The sequence below is a fragment of the Anolis carolinensis genome, chromosome 1, assembly GCF_035594765.1.
Source record: "Anolis carolinensis isolate JA03-04 chromosome 1, rAnoCar3.1.pri, whole genome shotgun sequence".
In the NCBI taxonomy this organism is placed as follows: domain Eukaryota; kingdom Metazoa; phylum Chordata; class Lepidosauria; order Squamata; family Dactyloidae; genus Anolis; species Anolis carolinensis.
The window spans coordinates 284160893-284173470 of NC_085841.1; the positions used below are offsets into that span (position 1 = coordinate 284160893).

The 12578-nt window shown below is 42.1% G+C and overlaps 1 protein-coding gene across 1 annotated transcript; it reads right to left on the reverse strand.

Moving 5' to 3' along the window:
• Positions 1 to 693: 693 nt before the first annotated feature.
• fibin (fin bud initiation factor homolog) lies at positions 694 to 2049 on the reverse strand. The gene has a single exon (XM_003224249.4). The coding sequence runs from the start codon at positions 1593 to 1595 to the stop codon at positions 903 to 905; it is 693 nt and encodes a 230-aa protein (XP_003224297.1). The 5' UTR covers positions 1596 to 2049; the 3' UTR covers positions 694 to 902.
• Between the last annotated feature and the right edge of the window lie 10529 nt (positions 2050 to 12578).

Genomic DNA, 12578 nt, shown 5'->3' on the forward strand with positions numbered 1-12578 from the left:
GGCATCAACACTCTGACAGAGAAAGCTAAAGACCTTGTAAGACTCTCATGATCCCACAGCCTTGAGAAATGGCAGTGAAAGTGGTATCCAACTAAATGAAGTGTAGATGTAACCAGAGATGGATGCACATCTCACAAAACTACAACCCAGCATCCCTTAGCACTGAGCCATGGCTGTTAATGTGGTATCAATTCTGTGGTGTGGATACAGCTTAAGTGAGAAGGCAAGCTTGTTTTCTGCTGGCCTGGAGACTAGGACACAAACAATGGCTTCAAACTACTGGAAAGGATATTCCACCTGAACATTAGGAAGAACTTCTTCCCTGAAAGAGCGGTTCAGCAGAGCAACTCTCTGCCCCGGAGTGTGGTGGAGGAGGCTCCTTCTTTGGAGGCTTTTAAGCAGAGGCTGGATGGCCATCTGTGTGTGTGTGTGTGTGTGTGTGTGGGGGGGGGTTGAATACGATTTTCCTGCTTCTTGGCAGGGGGTTGGACTGGATGGCTCACGAGGTCCCTTCCAACGATACGATCTATGAAACTAGGAGCAGGAACATGTCGAGGGTGTCAAACTGGCTGCTTGATGGTCCACTTGTGCAGGCAGCAGAGGGGAGCATCTGCCTGGCTGCCCAAAGGATGAATCGGAGTCTACTTGGGGGCGAAGATGGAAGAAGGGCCGAGCTGAAGGGGGCCACCTTGGCCACCCACGTAGCAGTTTCAAACCGGTACGGAAGACAATGGGTTTGGTCGTGCAGATGATGACAAGGAACAGGTTGGAGGCCCAAGACGGCGATGACACAAACGACAGGGCACTGAAGCGCACCAAGCAAGGGCGAGAGTCTGTTGCCTGGCCGCCGCGGGTTGAAGCCGGCTTCGAAGCGCATCAAGCGGGCGTCTGGAGGCTCCGCCTCAGCCCTGGAGGTGCTGTCCGCGGAGGCGGCTGAGGCGGGCGCCGTGGCTGCGGACGGCGAGGGCGAGCAGCTCGTACTTGTCTCGGAGGCCGGCGGAGAGGGCCAGCGTCTCGGCGAGCAGGGCCCGCGCGTGGGCCACCCTGGCCAGGAAGTCCTCCCCCGGGCGCGTCCCGCCGCCCTCCCGCTCCTGCTCCTGGCCCTGCCGGAACTTGTGCTCCAGCTCTCCGAGGGACTTGTCCGAGTTGGCGTAGGCCTCGCCGATCTGGGCCGACTCCCGGCGCAGGTACTTGCCGTAGCTCTCCTCGCCGTCCAGGTCGTAGGAGATGCTCTTGCGCAGGCCCTCCAGCACGCGCGCCGCGTCCTCCGCCTGCCGCCCCAGCAGCGTGAACTCCTCGCGCAGCGTCAGCGCCGGGACCGGGAGAGGCGGCGGCGGGGGCTGGGGCTGGTGCTGTTGCGGGGCCCGCAGCGCCCCGTCCTCCAGCGCCGCGCAGCGCAGCCGGTCGCTCACCCGGAAGAGCAGCTGGCACTTCTCCGGGTCGTCGTTCTCCTCGTAGTCGCCGTCCGGCACGAAGTAGTGGTGCAGCGTCCCGTTGGACATCTCCGGGTAGAGCGGGCCGTCGAAGTAGCCCCGGCACCAGCCGCACCAGCAGCCCAGCAGCCACGCCGCGCGGAGGAGAAGCGGGAGAAGCATCCCGAAACCAGGAGGAGGAGGAGGAGGACAAGGAAGTGGAGGCGGCTTTCGGGGCCCCGAGGATCAAGCCCGCCCGGGAGGCATCGGGGAAGCCCACCCGGGGGACGAGTTCGCGCAAAGGAAAGAGGCAGCAGCCGAGTTTAAGGCGGAGGAGGAGGCGGCGTCCCTTGCAGACTCCCCATCCACCTTTCCCCACGTTTTTCCTCTCCCCCTCCTCCCACCTCTCTTCTCTCTGGCAGCCAAAACACAGAGAGAGGACGCCTCCGTCCAAGAGTCGAGCTGCAAACGATCTAGACCTGGCTGCCTGGCGCTGCTGCTACTCTTTTCCTCGTCTACATCTGGATTGGTGCTAACGCCGGAGTTTGGCTTTTGGCCGTCGGATCTCTCTCTCCTTCCTTCTCTCCCCCTCCTTCCCCTTCGCTTCTTCCTTCTCTCTCTCTCTCTCTCTTCTCCCTTCTCTCTCTCCCCCCCCTCCCCCCCCCTTTCTCTCGCCCTCTCCAGTTACGCCACCAGTCCCTTCACTTCTGCAAACGTCCAAACACCAAGTTTGGAAGGAAGCCTTTAAGACCTCGGTGGCGTTATTAAAGCTAGAGAGTCTCTTCTCTCTCGCCCCTCCCCCACATACACACTCCCTGGTTTGGCAAAATCAAATGGTATTGGGGGAAAAGTGTCTAAAACTGAGGCTGAAGGAAATAAAAGGGCTATTATTGGCCGGTGACTCCCAGAGGATTTTGTCAAACTGAGCAAAATTCATGACACCCTGTTTTACTTGGAAGTAAAAGCCAGGGGTGTTTTGAGCATAGGGTCCCAGTCTGGTAGCACTCTTCTGTTCAAAACAGCTGGATTTAGTATACAGGCCAAGCATCCCTCCTTCAGAATTCCAAAATAGGACTCCAAAATCAAACATTGCATGTCTGAGATAGTGACACCTTTGTCTGATGGTTCAATAAGCATAACATTTGTTTCATGCCCCAAAATATTCAAAATATGGTGTATAAAATCACCATCAGGCTATGTGTTGAAGGTGTGTATTAAACATACATGAATTTTGTGCTTAGACTTGGTTCCCATCTCCAAGATATTGTGCATATAAATATTCCAAAAACTGAAATCCAAAGCAACTCCGGTCTGAAGCATTTCACACATGGCATACTCAACCCATATTTGTACTACAATTAGAAACAGAAACTACCTTTTCCTCTCAGTTTATAAATGTGCTTTGCATAAGCATTCATTTTTCTTATCACCTAAATTTCAGGTGGGTTGTTGTTGTCAACTGCCATCAAGTTGACTTCAACTTGGGGAGACCCTCTGAATGAGGGGATACCATGTCATAAGAAAAATGTCATGCTGAAATATTAGCTTCCATCTCAGTGGGGCAGCAAAGCTATCATGGTGCCGAACCTCTTTTAAGGATATGATTCAGCACTTTGGATAGCTTCTTTGAAATTCAGACTTAAGACTTGGAGTGGATTCATTGCATTGATATCCTTCCTGAAATCCCCTTCTCCTTGTTACAGAGTTTAGGTTTAACTAGATTTCTGGCATGAAGGAACAGACACATCAAGCCCTGTCATTATAATGATGGTGGTAACATTACAACCAAACTATACTGTAAGCCTTAAGGCAGTGGTTCGCAACCTGTTGGTCCCCAGGTGTTTGGGCCTTTGTATCTTTTTAAAAAAGATGCGAAGTCATAAAGTAAACTTAATACATGTGTATGTCACTAATAAGATGCCAGCTTCTGATCCATATTGTCATGAAGCCATGAAGCTTCCTGGATGGTCTTGGGCTAATCCTTCTCCCTCAGAATTGTGAGGAGAAAAGGAGAATGGAACATGCCCACGGATGTCACTTGAAGTCCTTGAAAAAATAGTACAAGGGAGAAAACAAAACAAGAAAGGAATGGCAGAGATCTCTCGGAAGCCTTTGTTGGAAGATTCTGTCATTAGAAAATTTGATACAGAATAATAGAATCATCGAGTTGGAAGAGACCTCATGGGCCATCCAGTCCAACCCCCTGCCAAGCAGCAGGAAAATTACATTCAAACCACCCCAACAGATGGCCATATGAATTTAAGAAACCAAAGAGGCTGTGTTGAATTGCGTAAAGTTTTGTGTGTGTGTGTGTCTGTGAGTGTGCTTTGTATAGATGGAGTGGGGTACAGTAGGAAAAGAGCCATTTGTGCACAACTAAATTGCTTTTTTAGTTTTAGACTTAACCCTATTTTCTCCAAAATAGACCCCCAAAAATGTATGTGCTTGCTCTGAAAGGTAAGTGGATTGCAGTTTTTGTTTCCAACAATAAGCCAAAGGGATGGGAAACAGTTTTAATGTTGTATTAACCTTGATAGAAACAAAATGAAAAATGACCTTTCTCAGAAGGACTAATGGTAATAAAATGGTTACCAGAACTAAAAAAAAAACCAAACAAAAATGGTTGCGTGCTTTTCAAAACTTTAACTTATGTTTTATATATCATAATAAAAATGCTAATGGTATCATGAGTCCATATGGTAGTAGTTTGTCTTGAAATCATGGAGAATCTATCTTCAGCTTAGATTATGAATGGCTCAGTGCCTTGTTTCTCTGGGAAAAATGGTCCTGTGCTCATACAACTCCCTTGCCATGTTTTGAAGAGCTAATGTCTCTGTTGTATTGAAATAAAATGGGTCCTTTGCAGTTAAAAGTGAAAAAGCCACAATGTCAACTGAGTCCATTGCTGGTGGTCAGAGTTTGCCCAATTCCTTTTAAAAGACATATTGGCTGTTGTAGACTCTAGTTGGCTGTTGTAAATTAATGTGGATGTTTGATTAGATTTTATGTTATTATATAATTTTGTTTGACTACGTGTGGTTTAATTTATTGATGTTAAGTTTAATTTACCATTGTTAGGCTTTAATTTGATGTTAGATTTTAATGTTATTTTCATATGTGGGGTTTCTTTGGGATTTTGTCAGTATTTGTTTGTTTTATGGAGGCATTGAAAGTTTGCCATTGTATGTTGGAATCTGCCCTGAGTCCCCTTGGGGAGATAGGGCAGAATACAAATAAAGTTTATAATAATAATAATAATAATAATAATAATAATAATAATAATAATAATATTTTGGGGCACGAGTATCAGGCCAAGTATGGCATATTTTGGAGAATATAAATGGACCCAGACTGTTCTTGTCTCTGACATGACTAAGTCTTTTATCACTGTTTCTGAGTCACCTGATATACCTACTTGAGAGGAAGTCTTTAAGATGTTGTTGGGCTGTAACTTGAAACATTTTTCATCATTGGCTGTGATGTCTTCTTTTACCTCCTTCCTCCGCCTCCCACCCCCTCCCCTTGTTTTGTGAGCCTTCATGTCATTTCCAACTTATGGCGACCCCAAGGCAACCCTATTATTGAGGTTTCTGGGCAAGATTTATTCAGAGGGGGTTTGCTTTTGCCTTTTCTGAGACTAAGAGAGTGTGACTTGCTCATAGTCACCCAGTAGATTTCCATGGCTGAATAAAGATTCAAGCTCTGTTCAGAATCACATCAACAATGCATCCCAACAACATTTGGAGGACAAGAGCCCCAACCTTTCCTTGGGAGAGAGAAGGAGCCACCTGGAGCTCTCCATGGTCCTGTTTTAAGTGCTTATCATACAAGAGGGCTTTTTTCTTTACCTGTCTTGCTGCACCTGATGTCTGTACTTACCTGGAACAGATGCCACATACCTGATAGAACCACATTTGGCAAGATTAGTGTTTGCTCTCTCCTGGATTTCACTCACAACTGGTCCAATGAAGTGCCTCTAATTTCCTTTGTTAGTTGCCATTAATCACAAGATGGGACACACATTGCCTTCCCTGGCAATGAGGAAGAAGGGTTCTTGCCTATCTTGCCTATATAAGAGGAATACTGAACTGGAATACAGGACAGAGGGGGGTTTTTTGGCCAATCTGTTCTGCAGTGCTTAAAATTGCCATATTTCCTATTAAAATAGCATTATGTATGTTCCCATAGGTAAATTTCTATGTCTGCTGCAAAATAAGACCAATTTACTTGCAAGAAGTGTGCATAGGATGACAGATTTAAACAGATTCTGTTTCTTTTGGCTAATTTAGTTGATCATGACCACCTAATTAGAATGTTTCCTTCCATTATGTTGACAGTTTATTTTTGCTTCAGTTGTTTTCTTTGGACTCATTAATCTATTTTAGCTCATTTTAGCACATGCGCTTTGTACGAAATAAAATTAATCGTGCTTTGGTGGAAACACAGGACAATCTATCCACATAGGCAGAATTACCACCTATGTCAGACTGCTTTGTGGACCACTCGTTCCAGGATCACCATTAATGCATCATCTGATTTTCAGACTGGAAAGACTGGTACTGTAATCACGTTGAAAGTGGGAAATATTGCCAGAAATGATGTCTTTAAAATAACACAGAAAGAAAATACCAACAGATTGACAGCGATGTTTAGATCATCCACCCAGGCCTTATGTTCTCTAGAAATGCTGGATCAGCCGATCAGCCATAGTAGTTGAGATAGAAGATGAAAATTTTATTCCAACAGATTAGGAGCACAACACTTTAGAGAAATGAGGGTCTAAATTATCTTCAATGGGAGAGTGAGTAAAGATTGCAAATTCTGGAGAAAACAGCACAGAAACAACTCCAGTCAAAATCTAAGCCTTATTTGAAGTTTCCTCCCTGTTACATTTTTGCCAGCAGATGAAGCTTTAAAAATATTCTTATAGGTCTTTGGCCAGGACTGCAGCTATAGAACAGGAGAATATGGGTGTTGGAATTCTGCCATGCCAATGTCATTTTCCTTCAGTATCTCTAGCATTGCAGGAACTTAAAACTTCTGTCAAACATTTCAAAATACAGTTTGGCATCCAAAGAAAAGGAACAGGCAAATTTACCAAGTGAATATGAACACAGCTAATAAAAGATACATGTGAATAAATTTCAGAATCCCAAGCTCTGGAATGCTTGAAGTCAAGAAACTGAAGGGAAATTTGGGGAAGAATTTGTTATTTGGAGGAGGCAGTGTATTAATTTCTTCTTTTCAGTGCCTTTATTCATTTTAGTAGCTGTATTATTTTATTGGGATGTGCCTTGAATTCCATGGTAGAATCAAATATATTTATGAATTCCAATCTCAATTGCAAAGCTTGAGTCACTTAGTACTAATTGAGTCAGATTACAGCTTTTGCTCAAAATATCTCAGGCTAGTAGTGTTGAGTTTGGCCAGTCAGTCTGTCACTGCCTGTTCATATATGACTATACTTTATGGCTATGATTCTCCAGTATGGGTTGGAATATTACATGCTTAAGAATATCTTTCATGATGGAGAAACAGACTAAACAGTCTAGGAGTTACAATCCACAGATTCCAAGGAAAGGCATCTATTCTAGAAGGATGTTTTCTGGAAAGTTCACCATATACTAAAAGGAGACAGTGAGATATACGATACATGATAGAAGAATGTCTACTTGTTGAAAGAATGGCTCCAACATGAAGGCAAATGTTTTTTTTTGTTTTTTTTTGGTTGAATCAAACTCAAGTTGAGGGACTACAATGACTACTCAAGGCTAGAATCTCTATGTGGGGTGACTCTTCCTCTGTGGCATGATACCATTGGGTAACTGTAGAGTCTGAGCTTTATGATGATAGGCAAGAACCTTTAGATATCACTTCAATGATGAAATACACAACCAAAATCCTCTTTCCTTCTCTCTTCTTTCCTCCCTTATTTTATTCATGTTTTTACATTTCTGATGTGTTAGAGAAAGAGAGAGAAGAGACATACAGTAGAGTCTCACTTATCCAACACTAGCTTATCCAACGTTCTGGATGATCTAACGTATTTTTGTAGTCAATATTTTCAATAAATCATGATATTTTGGTGCTAAATTCGTAAATACAGTAATTACTACATAGCATTACTGCGTATTGAACTACTTTTTCTGTCAAATTTGTTGTGTAACATGATGTTTTGGTGCTTGATTTATAAAATCATAACCTAATTTGATGTGTAATAGGCGTTTCCTTAATCCCTCCTTATTATCCAACATATTCACTAATCCAACATTTTGCCAGCCCGTTTATGTTGGATACGTGAGACTCTACTGTACATGCCAGCCTTGTTTTTTAATTTTATTTTTAAAAACAAGCATTTATGTTTTAAACTCTCAAATAAGACCACATTAAAGGCTATAGAAAATGTGTTTGCTTCTACCCTGGTACCAAGCAACCTCATTTGTGAAGATGTACCAAGAAAAAGGATATGCAAAAAATAAAATAAAAATACAATTAGCATGTTACCATGCTTCTGTTGAATCAGTCATCCCTTGATTGTAACATGTGTTTTTTAAAACAAAAATGTGAAAGAAGAAAAGATAGTGTGGAGGGAAATGTCAAGTTCTGTTTATCTTTGGCATGCTTACGCCAGCTCAAATGCTGATGTCAGGTCCACTTACTATTAAAATTTGAAATATATCACCACTTTTAATGAGCAAAAGAAAAGAAGTGTAGAACATTTGGTGTTTCTCAAGCTGAGTTTTGCTTTTCTGAGGAACTGTATATGTCTCTAAAAAGGCCCTTTGGAAACTCGGTGGGAGGATTGTTATGGAGTATGAGAAAGAAAGGCCCAATTTTCCATTTTGAACTACTTATTTTTCTGGGATTATATAACACTCACAGTTTACATAAACTCAAAGTGTGCTGAAACTGCTAAGGCATCCTTGCTTGAAATACCAGAGTCAGTAATACCAAAGCAAAGTGCTCTTAGAACAAGAAAAATTAAATACTAGCTGGCATGCGGAGGCTGAAGTTTATACAGCACTGTCTCAAAGTTTCCTTCTGCTCCCCATCTGTCACAGCCACCTGTTGTCTCTTGTTTTGACTTTATATTGTGAACCTTTTAAAGGTTGAGAGTACCAAGTGTTTTTTTGCGCCAGGACAGTGGGGCCCTGGCTGAAGTTCCTAATCCCCACGGTGATAAGAATAGGAACTTATTGCTACTACTAACTCTCATGAAAATCTGCAGCTGCACAAATAGAGACACAAAGATCTACTTTTTCAGGCTATTAACAAAAGATCAAGGAAAAACACAGTAGATTTTAATGAGGGAGTGGTAAAAAATGGTTGTGATACTATTACTGAGGTTGGCTTTGTTTTCTAGAATCCTTAATTTTCTTTATGGTGCTCCAGGGAGACGATAGTATCTACAGAGCAAAGAATATCCATCTCATTTCACTCCCCTGAGTACAATTCACCAGTCTGCATGTAATGGGCTTGTCTGGGTTTTGCTTTGTGGCTGCAGTTTGTGCCACATTTCCACAGCCTGCAAGAGAGTGTTTTTAGATTACAACTCCCAGAAATTCTCCACTCCCACATCAGGCTCAACACATTTACATGGAGTTTAAGAAACAGGCACAGTGATGCTATCATAGGCCAAGACAAAAGAACTCCTGCATCTGGTATAGTCCCTTGAAGCTGACTTAAACATCCTGATGACTTTAATGCTGTATGCCAATGGCAACAGATGTCTGCATATGGGTTCTTGATGTCTTTGTGTCCGAATTGCCCGAGAGCATTTTGTGTGTGAAAATACTGCTTATTTGTAAACAGAAAGCTCTATAGTTGATCCAGAGGCAAAATGCCAGTGGACAGCTGTTGGGTACACACAATGACATCATCAAAAGACCAGAGGTTTTTTTGGCATGTACAAAATAAGACAGAGAGGAACATTTTTTTCCTGCTGCAGCTAGTTTGTCCCTCACGTGCGTCCACTGAAGTCAATGCCCAGTGTATTTTTCCAGGACACTAGTGTTGCTACTGAAGTTGTCGGAAGCTGTGCACACTTTTCTGCCAAGAAAATGACCTCATGCTTCCTCGTATTTAAAACAGTTCCCCCTCTGGGACTTGGCTGCAAAGATAAAAAGGACTGCCATTGCTCCGCTCTGTTAAGAGTCATGATTGTTGGGCAAAAGATCTTTTCAGAACAAGCCTTCTGTTTCAGGGACTGTGTTTGAATATTATATTTATGATTTGTAAGGTCCTAAAGGTTACTCAGGAATTTAAGGCAACTATGCCCAGTTAATAGACCTCGTATCAGCATTATGAGTGAATTCAGATGTAATTCAGAGAAGTCAATGGGACCCGAGATACAGGTATTTCAAAAGAGGAGTGGAGACCTGTGACTTCCAAAAGTTGCTGGACTAAAACTATCATCCCTCATCATTAACTTTTCTGTCTGGTATCTAGGGCCAATCTGGAACATTTCTGTTCCAGACTTTGATGTAGGTGAGCCCTTAGCTGAATTATGTAGCTGTTCTTTCTTCTCTGAGGTCAGATGGTTACAAGTGTTAATAATGTGTTGGCCAGGAAAACACAGTTCCTTCCATATACAATGGAAAACATGGAATTGGAAAAAACACTCCACCAAGGGCCATGATTTTTGTTAAATCCTTCTGTAGTGCAACCCTTATGAATAATATACATGGCGACTTGGCTCTTAAAATGTTAGATCCAAGAATTTAACGTTTCAGATCTCTCTTCAAGCGAATGTAATGACCAAACTCATTCCATCATTCTTGCAAGAATATTCCTTATCTGAGTCTACACTAAGAATGGAGAATTAGAGGATTGCAAGAATTCCTTGCCAAGAGTTAATACCCTGAGAGTAAACTGTGCAGCAGGTAGGTTACCTGGTTACAGTCTACATACTAGCAAAACAGATCATGTATTTTTAGTTAAAATCTCAAAATTATTTTTAAACATGCATTCATGCTTATAAATAGCATGTGCAGTTTTATGCAACCTTTTTTGGATCTCTCTCTCTCTCTCTCTCTTTTTTTTTTTTTTGCAGTTTGCTATTTTATGCATGTCTTGCTAGCGGATTTATCTGATGCCTCTCTTTGGAAGTATTTAAAAAGATAGCTATTTTTGTCTGCTTTAGCATAAAAGGACATAAAGAAATCTTGTAGCACCTTTGAGACTAACTGGGAAGAAGACATTTCAGTATAAGCTTTTGTGAGCACGATCCACTCCAAAGCTTTCATAAATGTTATGGTTACCTTTGCAACAATTTATAAACTAGGCCTCTGTGCAACATGTAGGAAATTATTCAACTCAAAATGAAGTAGAGACTGACTAACTGGCAGAAAGAAAATGTCGTAAGAAAGGCTACACATTAACTTAGCCACCTGTCCTTCTCTTACTTAGTTGTGCCTCCTGAATGCTTTTACAGAAATAGGCTTCGAAGCTCCAGACTTAGTCTGATCTCAGGCTACTTTTCTGACATGAGAAATTATTTCTTGGCTGCATTCCACCAGAAAACAATGTCAAATTCAGGCTAGTCTGGAGTGCTCCCTTCAACTTATGTGGGGGTCTCCATGGAAGATTAACAACTCTGAAGTTAAGTGCTTTGTGTGTGAATCATGTCCTAGGGTTGAATCAGCTTATTCCATGGATATCCAGCCTTTTAGTAATGCTTGATTGGTTCCACATGCTTATCCATATTGGAGCCAGCCATGCTGTTGTGATGCAGCAGCGTTTGTAAATGTTATGGTGCCAAGGCCCAATGAAATAATCAGGAATGGCGCTGGCTGCCTTGAAAGTGTGAGCGAAAGCATTTCACCAATCAGTTCAGTGGTGAAGATATGAGTGGCTGGGTTCTTGGGTAAGTTATCTACTCTCTAGTATCAAGATTTAAAAAGTCAACATTGTTGAAAACATCCCAGGAGGACCTCTCTGAAAGATTTACTCTGTCTTTAATAGGCTGCAAAGTCAATCTGGGAATCCTGTCCAAATATGCCACTACCTGGTGTGTGTGTGTGTGTGTGAATGTGTGTGTGCGTGCATGTTTGTATTTTGCAACATACAAATGGTACACATTTTTGAACCAAACAGCATAGCTAATCACAGGTAGGGTTTCTATTGTGAAATTGTTCACAGTTTTTGGAAAGTAAAATACCCCCCCCCCCCCCCCTTAACAAATACAGCTTGAACATTACTTAACTGGAATTCTGAAATCTAAAACGTTTGAGAATTTGTTTTCATGGATGGTTTAGACAATGTGATTTTTGTTTTTTAATAGTCCAGTGCAAACAAACTGTGTTTCAAAATTATTAAAAATTAATATTACAGGCTATGTGTATAAGATATTTATGAAACATAAATGACCAAATCTCCAACATGTATTATGTACATAAAGACAAATGTGCCAAAATCTGTGGAGAATCTTCCAAAATGCAAAACACTTCTGGTCCCACGCATTTTGGATAATGAATATCCAACCTTGTAGGGCAATAAATTCTCAGAGATGTAAAAAGAATATGAAAAAAATGCTGTTGCAATCAGTTAATACTACTACTCCTATTACTACTACTAATAATAATTTTATTTTTTACCCGCCTCTCCTCGTGGCAGGTTGCAGAACAATTAACACACATACACATTGTAAAAATACCATAAGTACACATATTAAAATGATTTATTTAAGATACATATTAAAATACACAAAACAGAGATTAAACAAAGGACACAAGTTTAAAATTCATCCTTAAAAAGTGGCTGGGTAGGCCTGCTAGAAGAGCAGATGGTTTTTAAATTCTGACAGCTTCTTTAGTTGTAACAGCTCTTCCACCAGGTCATTCCACAGACTTGGGGTGATTGATGAAAAGGTCCTCTGGGTTGCCAGTCGGATTCTGGCAGGCTGGAGCAGATGCCCCCAGAGGACCTAAGTGTGCGAGGCGGATTGTACAGAAGAAGGCGATCCTTTAGGTAACCTGGACCCAAACCATGTAGGGTTTTAAAGGTACTTTGCCCAGAAACTAATTGGCAGCTTGTGGAGTGACTAGGATAGATATAATATGCTCACTCCTAGATGTCCCTGTAACCAATCTAGCTGCCGTATTTTGAACCAACTGGAGTTTCTGAACTTGGTCCAAAGGTTGCCCAATGTAAAGTGCATTGCAGAAG

What these genes read in the sequence shown, in the direction of transcription:
- fibin (XM_003224249.4), bottom strand. Translation starts at nt 1,595, where the DNA reads ATGCTTCTCCCGCTTCTCCTCCGCGCGGCGTGGCTGCTGGGCTGCTGG.